At 45.3% G+C, this 20,897-nt stretch overlaps 1 protein-coding gene across 2 annotated transcripts in view; it reads left to right on the top strand.

The window, feature by feature from the left end:
• The window catches only part of TGFBRAP1 (transforming growth factor beta receptor associated protein 1), a 62,330-nt gene extending 46,651 nt beyond the window's left edge, over positions 1 to 15,679 (top strand). For both annotated transcript variants that reach the window (XM_012471483.3, XM_012471484.3), the window contains exons 7-12: positions 2,170 to 2,227; positions 4,132 to 4,275; positions 6,151 to 6,297; positions 6,829 to 6,988; positions 10,404 to 10,837; positions 12,537 to 15,679. In XM_012471483.3, coding sequence (XP_012326906.2) covers positions 2,170 to 2,227; positions 4,132 to 4,275; positions 6,151 to 6,297; positions 6,829 to 6,988; positions 10,404 to 10,837; positions 12,537 to 12,713 — 1,120 coding nt within the window. In that variant the 3' untranslated portion in view covers positions 12,714 to 15,679. The remainder of the gene's footprint in view (positions 1 to 2,169; positions 2,228 to 4,131; positions 4,276 to 6,150; positions 6,298 to 6,828; positions 6,989 to 10,403; positions 10,838 to 12,536) is intronic.
• The last annotated feature ends 5,218 nt before the right edge of the window (positions 15,680 to 20,897 follow it).

Genomic DNA, 20,897 nt, shown 5'->3' with positions numbered 1-20,897 from the left:
ATTCTTGAATGATTTGGAGTACAGTTTGGAACTAGTAATGGGCTTTTGAGTAAATGAAGTCATTTTTCAATTTCCTCTGTAGTCAACATCGGATTCACTTGAGGAAGATGCCACATGTTTATTGGCAAAATTTACAGTGCACTTTAGTTACTGACAACTGAACTGAATAAATAGATAAATAGATTCAAAGGGAGGCTTCTTGATCTTGCTGATCTTGTTGATTGTATGGATTTAAACTCCACTTTCCTTGGCTGGACATGAGGGTTCACACCTGTGATCCCAGCATTTTGGGAAGCTGAGGCGGGCAGATTGCTTGAGCCCAGGAGTTTAAGGCCAGTTTGGGCATCATAGTAAGATCTCATCTCTACTAAAAATTTTAAAAAAATTAGCAGGGCGTAGTGGTGCACACCTGTGGTCCCAGCTACTTGGAAGGCTGAAGCACGATTGCTTGAGCCCGGAAGTTGAAGCTGCAGTGAGCAATGATTACACCATTGAATTCCAGCCTGGGGACAGGGCTAGACCCTGTCTCAAAGAAACAAAAAACAAAAAACTCTGCCTTCCTTACGTGTAGGAGTTAGTAGACGGCTTTATGTACCATGGGCTATTAATGCATAGTGCCTGGCTTGGTTAGGGCCAGCAGCTTCTCCATTCTGGGCAGCTAATACATAGCCCAACCATTCTAGGCCTCCGTTTTCTTATCTTTAAAAATGAGAGGGGTTGGATCCCTCAACTTCGTTTACAGAATAAGAGTTTGTTTTGGTCTGTGATTTTTGTGAAGGATTCAAAATGACAAAAGTGTGGATGAACTCCCACAGAGACCCTGGGGTCACTGTGCTAGATCTCGTTTAGGTGCCTGAGATGTCAGAGCCTTCCATGCGGGTATTGGCTTTTCCAGCAGTTTCCATTAGCTATTCGGATATGCTATGGAATCGATGTCAGTTTTTTCAGGAGCCAGAAATCACGCCTCCACCTCATGGTGGTGACAAGGGATGGTGGGATCTGTAGAGTCAGCCTGACTTTCCGGAAGGTTAAGGAAAACAGAAAGATTCAAGCAGATACCTCAATATCTTTAGAGTATGCTCTTAGAGGGAAGAAGCCTGACCTCTCGCTGGTGCGCTTACTCCAGTTTCCTGCTGGGGAGGAGGACCAGGAGCACGGCACCCCTGCAGACTTTGGGATGGTGCTGAGGGCTTGCTGCCCAGGCAATGCCAATGCTATTGCTGATCTTTTCCATTTATAGGTGAGGAGATGGAGGCTGGGGAAGTTAACCTACTTATACTCAAGGGCACGCAGGTTATAAGTAACGAAGCTGGACTTGAAACCCAGATTCTTGAACTCTGGGCACTCCCCTGGACGCTCCGTGACTCTGGTCTTCGAGGACTGGACACTGGCACTTCCTGCTGTTCCTCACGTTGGGACCCCCTGCCCTCCTTGTCAGTCACTGGTTAGGAAGCGTACTTTCTGCATATTCTTCTAGTACCTCATGTAGGTTAATAGTGGTAGACCAAAGACATATGAAATTATATTAATATTTGAAGCAAATCGTAAAGCAATTGCAGATGTGATTTTTCCATAGTTTACTTTTTCAGCTCATCTTAGATTGGAATCAGATTCTTTTTGGAAGTTGATAGAGCATACATTTTTAGTACCATAAGTAAATAAACAAATGAGAATCCTTTGGTTATTTGTTGTTGTTGAACTGTATATATATATATATACACATACACATACACATACACACACACACGTATATTTTTTGAGACAGGGTCTCACTCTGTCACCCATGCTGGAGTGCAGTGGCACAATCAGGGCTCACTGCAGCCCCAGCTTTCTGGGCTCAAGTGATCCTTTCAACTTAGCATCCCCAAGTAGCTGGGACCACAGATGTGTACCCCACACCTGGCTACTTTTTTTTTTAATTTTTAAATAGAGACGAGATCTCACTATGTTGTTACTCAGGCTGGTCTTGAACTCCTGGGCTCAAGCCATCCGTATATCTGATACCTTGGCCTTCCAAAGTGTTGGGATTACGGGCATGAGTCACTGTGCACAGCCTGAACTTGAGTTGACGAGAATATGGGGGAGCTTGGACTGAGTGTGTCACTGTGTGAAGGTCGCCTCCAGGAGCTGATGGGGAGAGGTTGTACTTACCATGTTGTTTTGTTTCAGGTATTTTGCACTTGGACTGCTCTATCATTATCATAACCAAGATGCTGCTGCGGTTCAGGTGAGTCTAGAAGCATTTCCAAGTGATTTTAAAATCAGTACCATGTAAGTAATACTTAGTGTTACTCAAAAAAAATTCACAAGTTGATAGAGACCGCTTTTGCCCAATGTATACCCTTTTATACAGAGCAAAAATGATTCTGTTTTAGAAAGTGAATTCCTTGAGAAATGTTGGCCAGGAGTTTTCTTCTCATTATCTTTCCATCTCTTTAAAGAGCGTTATCAAGTCTGAGTTTTTGAAAACTTAAGAAATGAAAATATGATCTCCCACAGAGCCACAAGTCATAATATATCACTGCCCTTCAGGGTTTAAGCTGCCTTTTCTGTCTAAACAGAAAATGTAGGTAGTGAATGACAGTTGGATTTATCATTTCCACTGTTAGTGACGATCACTGTCGCCAGTGAGCTGGGTAAGTTAGTATCCTTGTGTCACCTGTGACAAAACCAAAGCTGATGCAGGCCAGTCGCTTGCACAAAGCCACGTGTCTGGTAGAGCTGGGATCTGAACCAGCGCTCCATTGGCCTGCAGGGGTCCTGCACCCCAATTGAAATCTCATCCATTTGTTAGCACTCTCAGATCTTGTATCTTACGTCTTGCTACTGATCTTGAGAAAAACCTCATCTCACATTCTCAGGAGACTTTTTCCCCTTCGTTATTAATTATGCACTTGTATTATACCATGTCATTTCCTGATGTGCCTTTTTGCTTTATTTTGTGAGGGGCCAAGAGCATCACCGCATCACCAAGCTAAAGTGAACCTTATGACTCTGGCAAGACCGAACACGTTATTTAGTGTTTGATTGCTTTGAGAGACTATTGTAGTAACCTGATTGCAGAGCAGAACAAAAAAAAACAAAATAGGATGGGGGAATTCCCATTAACATGTACCTAATGGCCAAGAATAGATTTGGGTGTCAGTGATAAAATTTTCATTTTCAAAAACCTGGTGTTCTCAGAATTACAGCTTTATATAAGTAGAGTAATAACCTTAGAAGAGCTGTAGAGAGATAGACTTGCAAATCTGAAGTGATATGGAATAAATCTCTATATGTGGTAGAATTTTATCTAAAATGGCACATTTCAAGGTATGTGTGATTATTTGGTTTGGGGGGTTCTGTGCTGAAGAAACTAGTATCATAAAAAGTGTTGATATGCTGACATCAGAATTCCAGAATTCATATGCCACCCCTGTCTCTGGACTCCTTCCTGGTGCTGTGGCTTGGAGGGGTGGTGTGGTGTGCAGGAAGGTGAGGCACGCTGTGCAGGTAGTGCAGAAGGAACCCACGCAACCACCATTCTTTCCACCCTACACATGATGCTGCCTCATTCCAGGGTCCTGAAAGTCAGTTTCAGCTAACATGGTAGAGAAGTCTCTGGCTGAAAAAGGAAAAGGCTTTTATCACTGGAGTCTATCCTGAGCCCCCTGCACAAAAGGCAGTGAGAACCTGGGGCACAGAATCACCAAAGCTTTTTTCAAAGCACAAATCTGCCTATCACATTCCAAAGGGGACTTCAAAATCAGGAATTTCTGTGATGGAGAACCTGACTGGTGCTTGTAGGTGAATCTCTTCTGTGTCAAGACGTCGTCAGCAACAGTTTTGTTTATTTCATGAAGAAACATTCTTAATATATTCACCTCCCTGCATAATTTCTGTTTATCGTGTTATCGTTAAAAAGAAAGAAAGAAAAAAGAACCTGGGGCTTTATTTTTTTTTATTTCTTAGACCGCATATTTTTACATTTCTTTATTTCTCCAAAAAAAACTAAAATTGATTTAAACATTTACAGTTTTTCCAACTACTTTAAAAGGTATTAAAAAGCCAAATTAGTAAACATATGCCCTGTCTCGGCTAATTCTAAGATACTTACCTTTATGATTTTTTTTCTTTTTGATTCCTTTCTAGTTGTGGGTGAACATTGTGAATGGTGATGTCCAGGACTCCACACGCTCAGACCTGTATGAATACATCGTGGATTTTCTTACCTACTGCTTAGACGAGGAGCTAGTGTGGGCCTATGCTGATTGGGTCCTGCAGAAAAGTGAAGAGGTTTGTGCTTCATAAAAATGCATGCTCTTTGCTAGGGGGAAGTGGTAAAAATAGACCCAAAAGACTTTGATTTTAGGAGGGGAAAAGAAGGCTACATCTCAACCTCCTCCTCTGTTTTTCTTTGTGCCCCTTTTAATACTTCCCTTGAGTTCTCTGGATTCCAGCTCTGGGGTAGTTCTGCATCTTGCTGCTGAGACGTTGCATTGAGAATCCCCTTGCTGGGGCAAGCCACTTTTATAGAAAAGCAAGACACATAGCCAGCTTGCATTTTTAGTGTCTTCTTACGAACTTGTGTCTGTGCATTCTGCTCCTCGACCCTTCAGAAGTCTGACGCTGCTGTTTTCTGGAGCAGGATTAGGTGGTTACCCTGCAGGACTTGATCCTTGGGAGGAGGAAGCACCCAGACCTGGGCCACGCCGGGCAGCCTGTTGCCCTCATCCCTGCTCCCACCACTGCTGACATGGAGGCTGTGGGTCTGGAGGAGGGAGGGGAGCCATGAGCAAGACTCGGCCTGTCTTGGAGACTGAGAAATACTGGCAGTGAAAAAGCACCTGTTGGCTAGAGCGGAGGTAGCAGGCTTAGGACAGTATCCTTAGTAACGCCTTACAGGTTACTGGGAGGAACACAGCAAGCATTTCAGTTCTCACTGTGAAAAACATACGCTTCCATGGCTCCCCTCAGAGAGACAAAACGAGCTTTCTGATGCAGGACCTTGGTCCTGAATGAAGAGTTTCTGAGTGCTGCATCTGCCTTTCTAAAACCTGATTTGCAGTACACTCTCATATCCTCTGTGGTGCTGCCTTCCTTGGAAAATCAGAACCAGGCACTGGCACTTTGTGTACTTGTGACTCCATCTTTACTTTGCCTCTGTGCATATGCCTGCAGAACACATCTTATCCCACTCACACACACCTACAACATGGATCTTAGTGCTGTTGCAAAGTTTAGGCTTCTCCCAATGCTCATAGATGATAGCAGCAGAACATACATGGAATTCAGTGTGCCACATGGTAGATAGTCACCTGACAAAGGTCATTGCTTAAGCGTCACAGCAACTCCTCAGTGGGCATTAGCTACAGGTGAGGAAACTGAGGCTATAGTTGGTAAAGCTGGGACACAAATCCGGGCTTACAGAATCCAAAATCTGTACCATAATACATGATATATGAATGTATTGGGCTTATAGGGGGTGCGTGTGTGCGTGGATAGAAGCTGAACACGTAAGGGCTTGGAGGAAGTGCGGTGCAGAGCTGCTTTCCTACCTGCCTCACTGTCCTTTCCTTGAACCAGAGGATTGGACCAGTGCCTCCACTTGATAGACACAGGAAGACAGCCTGGAAACTTGCTCAGGGACTGGAGGCTCAGAGCTCAGATGAACCATCTATCAAAATTAACCCAGAGTAGATAATCCATGTTCAGAGAAGTGAGTTTACTGTACAGAAATTTCAGCGCTTTCGATATCTTTTCACATACTGTTCGGCTACTGGCCATCCTTGTTCTTGGATGATCTTAATATTATAAAATTGTTACTCCATGGATTGTCAAAATCTGTCAGCAATAAATGCTTTGTTCTTCAGTTTCCAATTTGCACAGGGTATGTGAGGAGGGCTTCAGGGTTTAGGCTGCCTTTTCTATCTTGATTTGTTGCCCTCTGGCCTTTGACAATGCTTCATGCTGGGCTGTTTTTCTCTATAATTATATTTTTTAAACCACTGTATTGAGATATGATTGACATACAAAAAGCTGTACATATTGAATATATCATTATATTTTAAGTGATGATTTTATTCAAAGCTTTAATGTGCAGTGACCAAAACAGATGAAGAAAAAGTGGATTTGAAAAGTACAGTTGCTGTATTTCTGCCCCTCTTTCAGGTCGGAGTGCAAGTTTTCACCAAGAGACCTTTGGATGAACAGCAGAAGAATAGTTTTAATCCAGACGACGTTATCAATTGCCTTAAAAAATACCCTAAAGCCCTTGTGAAGTATCTGGAACATCTCGTGATAGACAAGAGACTGCAGGTGAGCACTGCAGAACTTAGACTCAAGAGCGTGGGCTGGAAAGACAGAATTGAACTAGAACACTTTTTGGCATGTGGTTCTGTGTAATGTCTGTTCCCCGGGTGCTCCATCCTATTTGTTGATGGTCTGATGGGGGCCTTGAGGCTTGTGGAAAGAGACCTGGAGCGATAGGTAGCTTTATTTTTTCTCCTTCCATCTCACGTCCGCTCAGCTTTTATTTTTCTCCTCTTTTCCTTCTTTGTTATAATCCTTAAAGGAAATAAAAGGAGCTGTACCTTTTTGTAGGTTACCTAAATTCTGTGGCCCTTACTTCTTGAAATAAGAGGTGATTTTTTGTTACATTCCCCATAGATGGTCAACTCATCTCTGTATTGTGGTTTCTGAGAAGGTTTCGATCCAGCGAGTGAACGTCCGTCCGCCCAGCTCCTGTCAGCTCAGCTCCCGTCTTCAAGCCTGGGCTGACGGGGGAGAGCTTTGGCCTTCCCACTTGAAAACACTGTCTGTTTGCTTGGATCCCCCTGTTTCCTGCAGAAAGAAGAGTATCACACCCACTTAGCTGTGCTGTACCTGGAAGAGGTGCTGCAGCAGAGGGCCTCTGCCAGCAGCAAGGGCGCAGAGGCCACTGAGACTCAGGCCAAGCTGCGGCGTCTGCTCCAGAAGTCTGATTTATACCGAGTCCACTTTCTCATCGGTGAGGATGATCTCAGTATTGTTTCCCTTTAGAAAAACTCCTAGCAAGTGGATGGCAGGAACCAGAGAGAGGGGCTTTGGCACAACTCCTGGTTGGTTCCATAGGGTGATTCTTTGAGACTCTTTTTTTAAAAACATTTTTTAAAATGAAGACAGGATGTCACTTTGTCGCCCAGGCTGGTTTCAAACTTGTGGCCTCAAGTGATCCTCCTGCTTCTGCCTCCCAAAATGCTGGGATTACAGATGTGAGCCACCACACTTGGCCCTTGAGCCCCTTTTGATAGAGTCAGCCTCCCTGGAGGGAGAAGCGAGGCTTCTTGTGCCTCTAGATGGACGCTGCCTTTTGATTGATAATGTTGGTGCTTCCCTGGTAGCTTTTGGTGTGTGTGTCTTGACCATACCTTTGTCTGAGCATCTTTATTCAATGATGCTATGACATCTTTATTCAATTCAACTATGACTCAGAGCACTGAGTCATAGTTCCATCTGATGACTCCAGTCTCTGACCAAGGCTTTGCAGTAGGCACTGCCCCCAGCAGGCCCACTCCTGGGCTGCTCAAGGCTCAGGGCCCTCGAACGCTAAGCAAGAAGGTATTGCAGGTGTCTCGGAGGGGATTTGCATTTCCATTCCTCAGGGGTACAGAGACCACCGTTTCTGTATCGTGTAAAGTTCCACGTGCAGCACAGTGCTTGCAACTGGTAGAATTAACTAGTTTCTTGCCACGTTAGACATAGAATTTCTGGATTTATACTCACTGGGGTTAGTGACGTGATTTTCTTTAATGACCTTTAATACCATTTTTTGACCAATAACAAAGCATGTCTAACACACGTGTTGTCTCCACAGAGCTTAGGAGTGCCAGGCAGCACTTCAGCACTTCGCTGAAATCACCAACAAAAGGCACCAAAATGCAAAAAAGCATGGCACTAAATAGCCCCTGAAAAGGAAATGAAGCAAGGAGGGAGGGCTCTGCTCCTTTGGCCCCAGCTCTGTGTCAGGCTGTGTGCTTGTCGCAGATAACCTTGAAATTCCTGCAAGTGTTGATTGGGAGGTTACAAATAAATGTCAGTGAGTAGATGACTCTGTAAATACAGAATCCACAAATAATGAGGATTGACTGGATATGCCAGGCACAGGTCGAAACACCAAAGCTGCCTTATGACATACAGTTTCCACAACAACCCTGTGAAGTAAGTCTGGTCATTCCTCCATTTTTACAGAAGAGTGCACTGAAGCTCAGAGGGGTTACCCCACTTGCCACAGGTCACACAGCCCAATGCGTGGTAGAGCCAGAACAGGGGTGTGGGATGGTATTTCACGAGCACAGCAAACACTAGTTCTGGCTTGCACCTGCACCTGCATTAGGACTTTCTGTGGCGATCTGCCATGTGAATTCTGTTGACTCACAGCTACCAACCCTGACTGATCATTGCCAGGGTGTACCAGCTATTGAATATTTTTACTCACTCCTGACTTATCCTTTTTGCTTTACAAATCTCCTTATAAAACTCTCAGGCCAGCCACAAGTGTGTGGATCAATGTTTGCATTCTGCCAGCTTTTTTTGAGCATGTACAGTGTGTCACTGTGCATTGAGGATGTGAAGATGGATGAGACTTGGTCCTGGTTCTCAGAGACTCAGAGTTTAATTGGAATGCAGATAAGGGTTGGTACAGTTCTAGATGGGCCAAGGAACCCACAAGCTGCGTCTTGGGGCAGAGGGGGCAGTGGGGTCAGAGGCAGTCTCCTGCAAGAGGCCGTTTATGAGCAGTCATTAGGTATAAGTCTGTGCTTGCAGGTAGCACAGGGGAGCTTTCCGGCAATGGAGGTATCCCCTGTAGCACTGGGAGGAGCACTGGAAACCCAACGCTAATTTGATATCCCTTCTTAGTTAGATGACATGGGGAGATGTCAGTCTAGGGAAGTTGTAATAACGATTCCACCCCAGCCTGTCCCCTCGGGGTGGCTGTGGGAGTCAAATATAAATGAGATGATAGATGTGGAAGTGTAAATCACCGCGATGATCTTTTCTTAACCGTCTTTGCGCCTCTCCTGGGGCCTTAACTATGGCAGCCACTTAGTAATTATTTGTTGGCCTTCCACTGTGAGGTTGAAGGCGATGCATATTGTGACTTCTGTGTCTAGCACTATAAGGGACATACCTTGTAGGGCCAGCCCTTTGCTATGCGGCTAGCAATGTCTGCCATGTTCTTCAGGCCTGAGGGGCAGACAAGATTCAGATGCCTATAATTTGATTATTAGCCTTGACCCTGAACTAAGGATTGTCCTCATAATATTTCTTCACAGTAGGAAGAGATCTTATAATCTCTTGAGGATGTAAAGACAGGTGAGACTCGCTTCTGGTCCTTAGAGACTCAGTTTAATTAGAATGCAGATAAGGGTGGTGGAGTTCTAGACGGGCTGGGGTGGAGGTTACAGATGGGGTGGGAAGCAAGGTGACTTTGCCAGTGAGACACAGCCCACTAACGGTAGGGCCTTGGTCAGGAATGGTGCTTCCTTTGGGTTATGTCATTTTCCTTAGGACCTGGGAACTTAATTGCAGGTGAAACAAATAAAAAATCCTATTGTTGGCAACCTTTTGTTGAATAACGTAGAGATGGATTTTGAATTGAATGAGCCCATATTCCATTCCATGAAATCTACTTTAAATTGGAATAAAGGGGTTCAGCACACCTTTTGGGGGAAGTAGTATTTGTTAGGATTTTAGGGGACTTAGTGTCCTATTTTAGTCAAAAGATACTGTCCTGCCGGGCGCGGTGGCTCAAGCCTGTAATCCCAGCACTTTGGGAGGCCGAGGCAGGTGGATCACGAGGTCAAGAGATCGAGACCATCCTGGTCAACATGGTGAAACCCCGTCTCTACTAATACAAAAAATTAGTTGGGCATGGTGGCGCGTGCCTGTAATCCTAGCTACTCAGGAGGCTGAGGCAGGAGAATTGCCTGAACCCAGGAAGCGGAGGTTGCGGTGAGCTGAGATCACGCCATTGCACTCCAGCCTGGGTAACAAGAGCGAAACTCCGTCTCAAAAAAAAAAAAAAAAGATACTGTCCTGAAAGGATAGCAGTGATGATGGAGTGACTGGAGACCTGGAAGGCGGAGCCCCTGGGCCTTTCTGAGGTTGTGGTTCATTTGTTTTATTCATCCTCTAAATGCTGGAAAAAGGAATTGTTCTGTGACCCAGCTATACTTTTGGGTAGAGTCTGCCTTCTGTTTTACTAACACCCGGATCCACAGTGTGAAAATGCAAGAAAACCTTCCCTCAGTTATCTGAGTGACAGCATTTGGCATTGTGAGGAAACCAGGTTGACTTTGCCCCTCCTGAAGCCCAGGAGGCCAGTTGCTGGGCAGGTGGCCAGCAGGCCCCTTTCTTTCTGAGCCATGGGTTCTGTCTCACAGAGAGGCTGCAGGGCGCTGGCCTGCCCATGGAGAGCGCCATCCTGCACGGGAAGCTGGGTGAGCACGAGAAGGCGCTGCATATCCTGGTGCACGAGCTGCGGGACTTTGCAGCGGCCGAGGACTACTGCCTGTGGTGCTCCGAGGGCCGAGACCCGCCCCACCGCCAGCGCCTCTTCCACACGCTGCTGGCCATCTACCTGCGTGCCGGCCCCACCGCCAACGAGCTGGCAGTGGCCGCCATGGACCTGCTGAATCGCCACGCCACTGAATTCAACGCAGCCCAGGTGCTGCAGATGCTGCCCGACACCTGGTCAGTGCAGCTCCTCTGCCCATTCCTGACAGGGGCCATGAGGGGCAGCGTCCACGCCAGGAGGACCATGCAGGTGGCTCTCGGCCTGGCCAAGTCAGAAAACTTAATTTACACCTATGATAAGGTGAGTACCGATCTTCATGAGCCACTTCCTGGCCAGTCAGCATCGTATGGAAGGTAGATTTTACTGATGGAAAAATAGTCTTTGTCAGTTTTTCTTTTTTTCTGTCTCTGTGACTACAACACATCAATATCTAATCCTGCTGATAGAAACTGACGTCTGTGTGAGCAGAGGCAGAGGCTGGGCTGGTAGGTGTAACATCGGTGTAGTTTTTCTCCCCTTTTGGATGCTGGTTATTAAGAGTCTGCGGGAGAGCTGTGGGGAGGAGAGCAGCAGCAGAATATCAGGTGCTTACCTAGCACGTGCCGTGTGCCAGGGACTGACCTAGCATTTTATGTCATGGAAGCTTTTTGTCATCATGACAGTTTTATGCAGTATCTGTTGTCAGCATCTCCATTTCACAGGAGAGGAAACTGAGGCAGAGAGCAGTCACATGCTCAGGAAATGGGCACACCCAGAGCTGCCTCCCAGACCAGTTCAGAACCCCACATTCTTGGTCCCCGTGCTGTACTCCCCTTCTGGAGACTTCTTCTTGTGGGCCTGAATTCCACATGGCTGGCAGAGTCTTTTTTTTCCAGAGCGGGAATCCGACGTGTTTCCCTCACACTTAGAAGCCTTTGCTGACACCCCCTGGCCTGGAAAATGCATCCCATCTCTCCCCATCTCTGCTTTCCACTGTATATCCTGGCTTTAGCAGAACTTTCCAGACGTGACTTGGTATTTCATACTTGGTTGCTTTTGTAAACGCTGTACCCACTGCCTGGGATATTCTTAGCTTTTTCTTTGGGCCCAGCAAATGCCCAGTCAGAACTTAGCTGAAGTATTTTTTTCCTTGTGAAGCCATCTCAGACCTCTTAAGTAATCACCTTCTCTTTCATCCGCCTTTTACTTAGTGTTTGCATTCATAGTTGTCACCCTGTACTATTAGAGTTTGGGTTCTTCGAGGACAGGGAACTTCATTTTTTTATCTCAGTGTCTGTAGGGCTAAGCCTGGCATGTTGAAGGCTTCTAGTCCATGTTTATGGAACGACTGATGCAACTAAGGAGTGCAGGACGAATCACTAAGTTGCTGCTTGATCCTGTCAATAGACCAACCTGCCTGGGTTGACACAGGTGAATTGTGTAGAAAAACTTCATAACTTTCAGAACTCAAGTCCTAGTTTATCAGACAGGGACCCATGGCATTAAGACTCAGTTTCACCAGTTACATCTAAGGAAACAAAAGGGTGTCTCCCAGGACCAGCCAGGAATATGCCACTCATTAGCTGTATAACTTTGACTACATCCCTTATTTGTTTGTACTTTACTTTTCTTATTTGCAAATGAGAGAACCCTGGAATTTGACTATTGTATGGTCCCATTCAGCATGAATATTCATGCCTTTCTAATAAGCTGTGCTTGAAATGATCAGAGCCTAGAGAATGTTGGAGAGAGGATCTTGGGTAGAAATGCCTCAGCCAGACAAGCAGCAATTACTTTTGTGAAATAAGAAAAGCATTTGTGTAGCTTTTTTAACTTCTCCAGTTACTAAGGATGGTTTTGTTTACACCTTTAGTATTTTGTTTCACAAAGTTGATACTTAAGAAAGTCTCATAATAATAACCCATGGAGTAACGCATGTCAACTCTGCAAAACTAGAACATAGCCACTTTAAGTATACTTAACACATGACAGCATTCTCAGTCTTGGTTTCTTTTTGCAGATGAAGTTGAAAGGAAGCTCCATTCGGCTCTCAGACAAAAAGCTTTGTCAGATATGCCAAAATCCCTTTTGTGAGCCTGTGTTTGTTAGATACCCAAATGGTGGTCTTGTGCACACCCACTGTGCGGCCAGCAGACACACGAACCCCAGCTCATCCAGCCCTGGCACTCGGACTTGAAAAGCTTGGCCCGAGGGCACGAGGGGAACTCCCGAGTTCTTTCTGAGCCTGCTGGACGTGAAGAGCAGACGACCATCATGCTCTGTGTCAGCCAGGACGAAGGGAGACATCTGGGTACCAGGGAGCCTTCCGTCCACACACAACAAGGACTCCTCACTGCTGACCAGGCTCTATGAATGTTCATGGAAAACCTTTAAAAATCCCAAAAATAGAGACATGCAAGAGTTCACCTCTCCAGGCACTTAGGAATCCAAGACAAAGCTGTACGTTGAAAAAAAAGGGAATCTTCCTCGTGCAGTCAGACCCACGTGGGGGATTCCCCCACCACCCCCACACTCCGACCTTTAGACTCATGTTTGCACTGGAAACGTGGCTTTGGCATGGCTGGAGAGGAAGCCCTCTCTTGCTTGGGTGAGTGGCTAGTGCGCAGAGCCTCATGGGGGGTGGCCTTGCCCTCACTGCAGAGACACGTTCTCCATCCACGCCACTCACTCGTGAGCCCGTTTCCCAGGGTTACCTCGTGGGCTCTGCCTTTGCCCTAAGAAACAGCTGACCCTGGAGAAGTACCTTTGTTCCTTCTTACTTCCTCTCCAGCTCTCAGCTCCCAAAAGATTCTGCCTTGTGTACCCAAGCACTCACTCTTGGGTGAACTCATGCGTCTGGCTGCCTAGCAAGTGAAGATCTGTTGAGAAACTGAGAAAGCTCCAAGAGAGAAGCTGCTCTCCCCGCCTTGAAGAAGCTGCGGACACGGGACAGCCATGGCAGGCAAGGGCCCAGCTGTGTGCCCCTTTCCTGCCACAGCAACTGCTGATTTGAAACTCCATGATGAACATGTTGAACTAAACATTTTTATTTAAATTTGTATTATGTTCGTAGTTGCTCTCTTGTTGAGGGAGTTATCTGTCCTGTTTGTTAGGGATATTTTTTCTTGTTAAAATGTACCTCCTGTTGAATACTCGGGAAATTAAAAGGGAAGCGTGGTCAGCACACACTGAGCATTCTTTTCTGGAGAGGCCAGTTTTAGCCTCTCACCTTTAGCAGGACCGGCAGCAGGTGGAAGTGCCTGTGTGTGTGCTGGACAGGGGCATCGCCTCCTGCATGGCACACCCTCCCGAGGATGTCCAGACAGGCTGTGTTACCTCCCAGCACTTTATGTGCCTGCTCTGAGGTGTCCTGAACACACAGCAAAGGCCTCTCATTCATCACAGGCCGGGGATTCCATTTGTGTTTCTGTATAACTTCGATGACGAGTTGAAGTTGTTGTCACTTCACTGCCCTTTTCAGAATTTCTTCATTGTGATGACTGATTTTATTCTATTAGGGACTAACAATAAAGGCAGTCTACCCACTACGATAATGCTTGGGAAACAAGCGTCAGCTTGTACATATGACAAGAGAGCACCGTGAATACACCCTGTCTTCATCAGCCCAAGCTTTACTGAGGTGGGATGAAGAGCTCATTCTCTGTTCTTTAAAACATGTTTCCTGTACTAATATTGGTCCATGTATTTTTTTTTTGTCCTTTTGGGATTCTAAGTGGGCCAAGAAGCAAAAACATCCATGTGTTGTTTGGGGGGAATTGGCACCATTTTTTCCTAACTATGTTTCAATTAACTAAAGAATAAATGATGAAGAAATTCTCCTTGTAGCACAACTGTGTGCTGTGTGAATTGGTGTGAGCTCAAAGCCTGGTCATGTGTTTTACCTGTGGGTGATTCTGTTGTAGAATGGTCGTATTACTGCATATGTTATCATGACAATTTGCGAGTTTGAGTTTATATTTCTCAAAGAACAAGTTACCCATATATGCAACATTGCACTATTAAAAGCTCTATTTCTCTGTCTACAAAATGGGTAAAATCTTGAAAAAGCTTAGCAACTGCTCATTCCTAACACGGGGACACTAGTCTCTTTTTTTTTTGAGATGGAGTCTTGCTCTGTCGCCAGGCTGGAATGCAGTGGTGCAGTCTCGGCTCACTGCAACCTCCACCTCCCAGGTTCAAGCGATTCTCCTGCCTCAGCCTCCCAAGTAGCTGGGACTGCAGGCGCATGTCACCACACCCAGCTAATTTTTGTATTCTTAATACACACGGGGTTTCACCATGTTGCCCAGGATAGTCTCCATCTCCTGACTTCATGATCCGCCTGCCTCGGCCTCCTGAAGTGCTGGAATTACAGGCGTGAGCCACCTTGCCTGGTCGACACTAGTCTTTTTTATTTTTTCAGTGAAGATTGATCAATACTTTGAAATGTTTGTTGTTCTTTAGAATTGTAGGAATTAAAGTTGAGCAGTTTTCCATCTCTACCAAATCCTTAACCACAAGCAGCGTTCTATGACAGTATGAACAATTGTCTAATATGTTAAAACTGTACTTTAACCTTTCTGTCATTCCTCCAAGGTCCTTTTCTCAGTTCGTATTTTTGAGAAATGTGTGATTCTTTCTTACAGGCCTGCTAATTTGTAACCGTGCCATTGAATGGCGCAATTAGACCCATCAGACCTTTTTCCCCTCATTAGGTTCCGTGTAACCATTCTAGTTAAAACAGCATGAACTGAATTCAGTTTACATTCATATTCTATGGGCAATACCATTTGGTTTTTGGAACTGTTTATCTGCTGTTGCCTATCAAGTATTAATGTAGGAGTGTCACGCGTGCCGCGATGCGCTGGGCTGAGTTCAGCTGCTAAGCTCCCACTGATGCGTGCTTACGTGTGCCTCTCACCTCCGGAGTGCAGGCAGGTGGCTGCAGGGTCCCAGCTCTGAATGGATGCCCGTGACACAACTAGGGCAGCCCTTGCTTTTTGCTTGCTGTCCCACAAAAACCTTTGTCCATGCGACTTTATCCTTTGCCCCCAATTGGGTCCCAAATACACAAAATGTACAAATGTAAACTTGCTCATTTTATTAAAATTCTTTTAGTTCTTTGTTCTTTCTGTAATTTTTTTAAAAAATTACCTTGATGGAGTGATGGTTTCCACTCACGCCATACCTAGTCTAAAGAGTTCTAGAATCTGTACCTTCTTGCTTTTCCCAGCACCTATGGAGGACTTGAATTGCCAACCCCTTAAATTCTGCTACTGTTTTACCAAATTTTAACCTATCTGCTTCTGAATTTACCCAATGTATATTTTAGGGTGCTCCTTGAGATTGGTTGCCTTCAGATTAATTATGCACTGAGGAATTCAATCAAGGAAATTTCTGATTACTTCTTACCTACTTCACCTTTTAGCCAGATGCTCTTAAATAGGCCTGCTACTCTTGGATTTCTAACCCTGAGCTTATTCAAAGAACATAACTCTTACAAAACCTTACCTTTTAATTTTACTTCATCCCCTACACTGTTGTTGATGGTGGGTCTTTTAGCCATCCTGGTGAATTTCAGAACACTTTCTCATGTTCTTTAATTCCAGGTGCTGTTCCAGCCCTAAAGAAAGGAGGATGTTCACACACACGATAATCCCCTGAGGTTTTTTTGGTTTGTTTTGCTTTGTTTTTTATGAGATGGAAGTTTACTCTTGTCGCCTGTACTGGAGTGCAGTGGTGTGATCTCAGCTCACTGCCCCTGAGGTTTTTTTGGTTTGTTTTGCTTTTCTATGAGATGGAAGTTTGCTCTTGTCGCCTGTACTGGAGTGCAGTGGTGTGATCTCAGCTCATTGCCCCTGAGGTTTTAGTGGTTTGTTTTGCTTTGTTTTTTATGAGATGGAAGTTTGCTCTTGTCGCCTGTACTGGAGTGCAGTGGTGTGATCTCAGCTCACTGCCCCTGAGGTTTTAGTGGTTTGTTTTGCTTTGTTTTTTATGAGATGGAAGTTTGCTCTTGTCGCCTGTACTGGAGTGCAGTGGTGTGATCTCAGCTCACTGCAACCTCCACCTCCTGGGTTCAAGTTATTCTCCTACCTCAGCCTCCCAAGTAGCTGGGACTACAGGTGCTCTGCCCACCACACCCACCTAATTTTTTAAAAAATATTTTTAGTAGAGACGGTTTCACCATGCTGGCCAGGCTGGTTTTGAACTCTTGACCTCAGGTGATCCACCTGCCTCAGCCTCTCAAAGTACTGGGATTACAGGCGTGAGCCACCACACCCGGTCCCCCTGAGTATTCTGATCCTATTCCACATCAGTGGATTGGGGTAAATCTCAAATATGTATGAATAGAGGTGAGGTGTCATGAACTCACACATATTTCAAATTGAAGAAGCTGAGGTGCAGTGTGTCGAGGTTGTTTTCTTGGAGTTGGAGGAGGTGCCAAGCTAGAGCTGTGGTTCCTGCCTGCAGATTCTCCCACCTCGGGCTTCACCAACCCGTGAACAGACAACCAGAATACAGCCCAGGGTGGACTCATTGGCTTTTAGATTCCAACCATTGCATTGCTGTTTTTAGAAAATCATAAAGCAGCAGGTACATATTCTTTTCTCATTTTTACCTTGTTGTTATCTGAAGGTCCATTAGCATATTAGAGAATAAGAAAGAAGGGGGACTTCAGACATATAAACCCAACTGGAAAGGAGGACGTGTAGATTCACACTAACTGCATCACAAGAATGTTACAACGGCAGATTAGGCTAAATGGCTGGGGGAGAGTGTGTACATTGATGTCCTAAATGTGTCTGTCAGTGAAGGCAAAGACTGGTGTCTGACTCAGTTAAATGGGCTGTGACTTGTGTTAGAGTAATTAGATATTAACTAACACCCCATTTGCTCTTAGCAGATCTGTCAACCTTAGTGTTTGAAATGAAAATGTACAAGAATCTAGACCATATGGACTAGAGGCCCTTTCACCTTCTCAGAAAAGCCAACTGGCTGGAGCAGCGTCCAAGGCTTGTTAACAGTTGTTGGGAGATAAGCACTTGAATTAATGAAGCCCACTTCTCCGTAGCTTGCAACTGGGGCAGGGAAACAAATAGCTATCATTCGGCCTGCAGTCGTGTCGTAAATTAGTTAAATGAGATTACGTGGCACATGGCAAGAAGGGCTTGGCAAGCAATGCATGCAACTCAACAGGCCAGGCATGACTTGAGAAGTCAAATGTCAGGTGTCGGGAGTGTGGGCCTCTTGGGGCTGACACATCTGGCTGTGGTCCTTGGCAAGTCAGGTCATCCAGCCCTCCGTGCCTGTGTCAGTCCATTTTTGCATTGCTCTAAAGAAATATTCGAGACTGGATTGTTTATAAAGAAGAGGTTTATTTGGCTCATTGTTCTGCAGGCTGTACAGGAAGCATGGTGCTGGCATCTGCTTCTGGGGAGGCCTCAGGAAGTGTCCAGCCATGGTGGGAGGCCGGGGGGAGCAGGTGCATCACATGGCGAGAGCGGGAGGGAGAGAGCGAGGAGGAGGTGCCAGGCTCCTTTAAACAGCCAGCTCTCACGTGAACTTACAGAGCGAGAACTCACTCATTACCGTGGAGAGGTAATTCATGAGGGATTCGCCCCCAGGTTCCAATACCTCCCACTAGGCACCCCCCTCCAAAACTGGAGGTTGCATTTCAACATGAGATTTGAAGGGCAGCATGCCTCCAAACCATATCAGTGGCATCGTCCATAAGTGGGAGGTGGAGTTGGGCAGCATCTGAGCTCCCTGCTTGTGTTAACCTTCTATTCCAAGGGCGGGAAGTCAGGGCAGTAGCAGTATGGTCTCAGCCTTCATTACCAAATGATGCCCTCTAGGACCCAGGATCTCAGGTGGCCCTTGAAAGCACCCAGCACAGGGCTCATGCACAGCATCCCACAGGTGTTCCCCCATAGGTGTGTCTGAGCAGGCCAGAATCTCATTGCATGATTCCTTGATTAGGAAAGTGACTCTGGCCCACTCCACCCCTCAATTCCCGTTTCTGACTGGAGTCAGGAAGGGAGTTGGTCTACACATACCCTTTTCAAGTGGTTTTCTGTTGTCCCTTTTCCTCCAGCCTCTGCCAATCTTGACAAAGAATCCTCTTCCCTTTTCTTCCTGTCTTTCTTTCTTTTTTGAGATGGAGTCTTGCTCTGTTGCCCAGTCTGGAGTGCAGTAGCATGACCTCAGGTCACAGTAACCTCTGCCTCCCAAGTTCAAGCAATTCTCCTGCCTCAGCCTCCCAAGTAGCTAGGACTACAGGTGCATGCCACCATGCCCAGCTAATTTTTCCATTTTTAGTAGAGACAGGGTTTCACTATGTTGGCCAGGCTGGTCTCAAACTCCTGACCTCAAGTGATCCTCCTACCTTGGCTTCCCAAAGTGCTAGGATTACAGGTGTGAGCCACCGTGCACGGCCTCCCCTTGCCTTTTCTCAGAGAAAAGGCAAGAAAGAGAAAAATGTTCCTCTTTCTCTAGAGGACATTTTCCATTTATCTCACTTGAAATATCAGTTCTTCTCTTTCAGATTTCATGTGTGTCCCACTAAGCTGGGGAGGCCAATCCCCAACCTGACCTCAATAGGAATGTGAGCTAAGATGATATGATGTGCTTTGAGCTGACTCACCAGCCCCTGCCTCTTTCTGGTCGCCCACACACATTTATGATAGAACTGGGGTGGCCAGTCAGCTCACCCTCCCTCACTCCCGCCTCTGCAGCCAGCGCATTGTGGTAAAACCCCACCATTTATTTCCAAACTATTTTTCAATACATTGCTGACTTACAGACAACTATTGACTGAAACTCATAAACAAATACAACTGAAATCCTAAACTTTCACTTTCTTAAGATTTAGAGTACAAGAGAGCATTTCTCAGTTGTTTACAAGACAAAATGATGTATGCTTCTAAAGAGATTCAATTTCTTTGACTTCAGTCGATTTACAAGAATGTATTCCCTTTATATGAGTAAACATAGTCAGAAACTCAATTTTATGCCCTCCCCACGAAAAACAGGTTATATTACTGATCTGGCTATATTTAACTGCATTTTTCATGTATGTTAATATTTTTGCCATTTTCATATTGTATTTTCTTATTGTGGTAAAATATACATAACGTTAAGTTTATCATTCTAACAATTTTTAAGTGTATAGTTCTGTGGCAGAAATACAATTACATTGTTGTGCAATCATCATCATCATCCATTTCCAGAACATTTTTTCATCATCCCAAACAGAAACTCTGTCCCCATTAAACACTAACACCCTGTTTCTCCCTCCCCAGCCCCTGGCACCCACCATTCTACTTTCCATCTCTATGAACTTGACTATTCTAAGTATCTCATAGAAGTGGAATCACACAGTATGTGTCCTTTTGTGACTGGCTTATTTCACTTGGCATTATGTCCTCAAGGTTTATCCATATTGTAGCATGTGTCAGAATTCTCTTCCTTTTTTTTTTGAGATGAAATCTCACTTTGTCACCCAGGCTGGAGTGCAGTGGTGCAATTTCAGCTCACTGCAACCTCTGCCTCCTGCATACAAGGGATCTTCCTGCCTAAGCCTCTGAGTAGCTGGGATTACAGGCGCACGCCATCATGCCCTGCTAATTTTTTGTATTTGTAGTAGAGACAGGGTTTCACCACGTTGGCCAGGCTGGTCTCAAACTCCTGACCTCAAGTGATCTGCCCGCCTTGGCCTCCCAAAGTGCCAGGATTACAGGTATGAGCCACTGCGCCTGTCCATGAATTTTCTTCCTTTTTCACATTGAATAATGTTCCATTTCATGATTTTAAAATAGTATAGTTACCAAGAGTGTATGTGCATAGATTATTTGCATTTATTTTCTGTAAAATTAGAATTGCTATTTTTGTATATTCATATCAGCACAGAAAAATATAACCCTATGTCAGCCCATCTAAAAGTCATCGGCTTATTGTCCTAATCCCTTCCATTGGGTCTAAACAGACCAACAAGCAGAGTTCATGAATGGTCTAAGGTGGGCCCTTGAAAATGGGTTCAAAATCAGCACAAGGTCTTTACCAACAAGGAAAGGTTTCCCTATTCATGACGTGACACTCATTCATCTGCAAAGGTCTGTGTAAAGCTGATTCAGAACAAGGTCCAGACTAACATACAGGAAAACATGGCCAGAGCCAGGGCAGCTGCCCTGTAGGTCAGAGCAGATGACAGAGTGGTCACTTGTCCTGTGTATTTCATTGGCAGATCTTCTAACAAAGCTTTGCATATTTTCCATTTTTTTCCCCAACCCCCCTTTATATAAACCTCTACAACATCTTTTGGAAAAGGAAGGAGGTGTGCCGTGTGCCCAGATCCCTAGTCATGCCCCTTCTCAGATGGTTG

This window comes from Aotus nancymaae, unplaced genomic scaffold (genome assembly GCF_030222135.1).
Source record: "Aotus nancymaae isolate 86718 unplaced genomic scaffold, 86718_ANA_hifiasm-v0.15.2.pri h1tg000131l, whole genome shotgun sequence".
NCBI classification, from domain to species: Eukaryota; Metazoa; Chordata; class Mammalia; order Primates; family Aotidae; genus Aotus; species Aotus nancymaae.
This window is presented reverse-complemented; position numbering and strand designations above follow the sequence as displayed.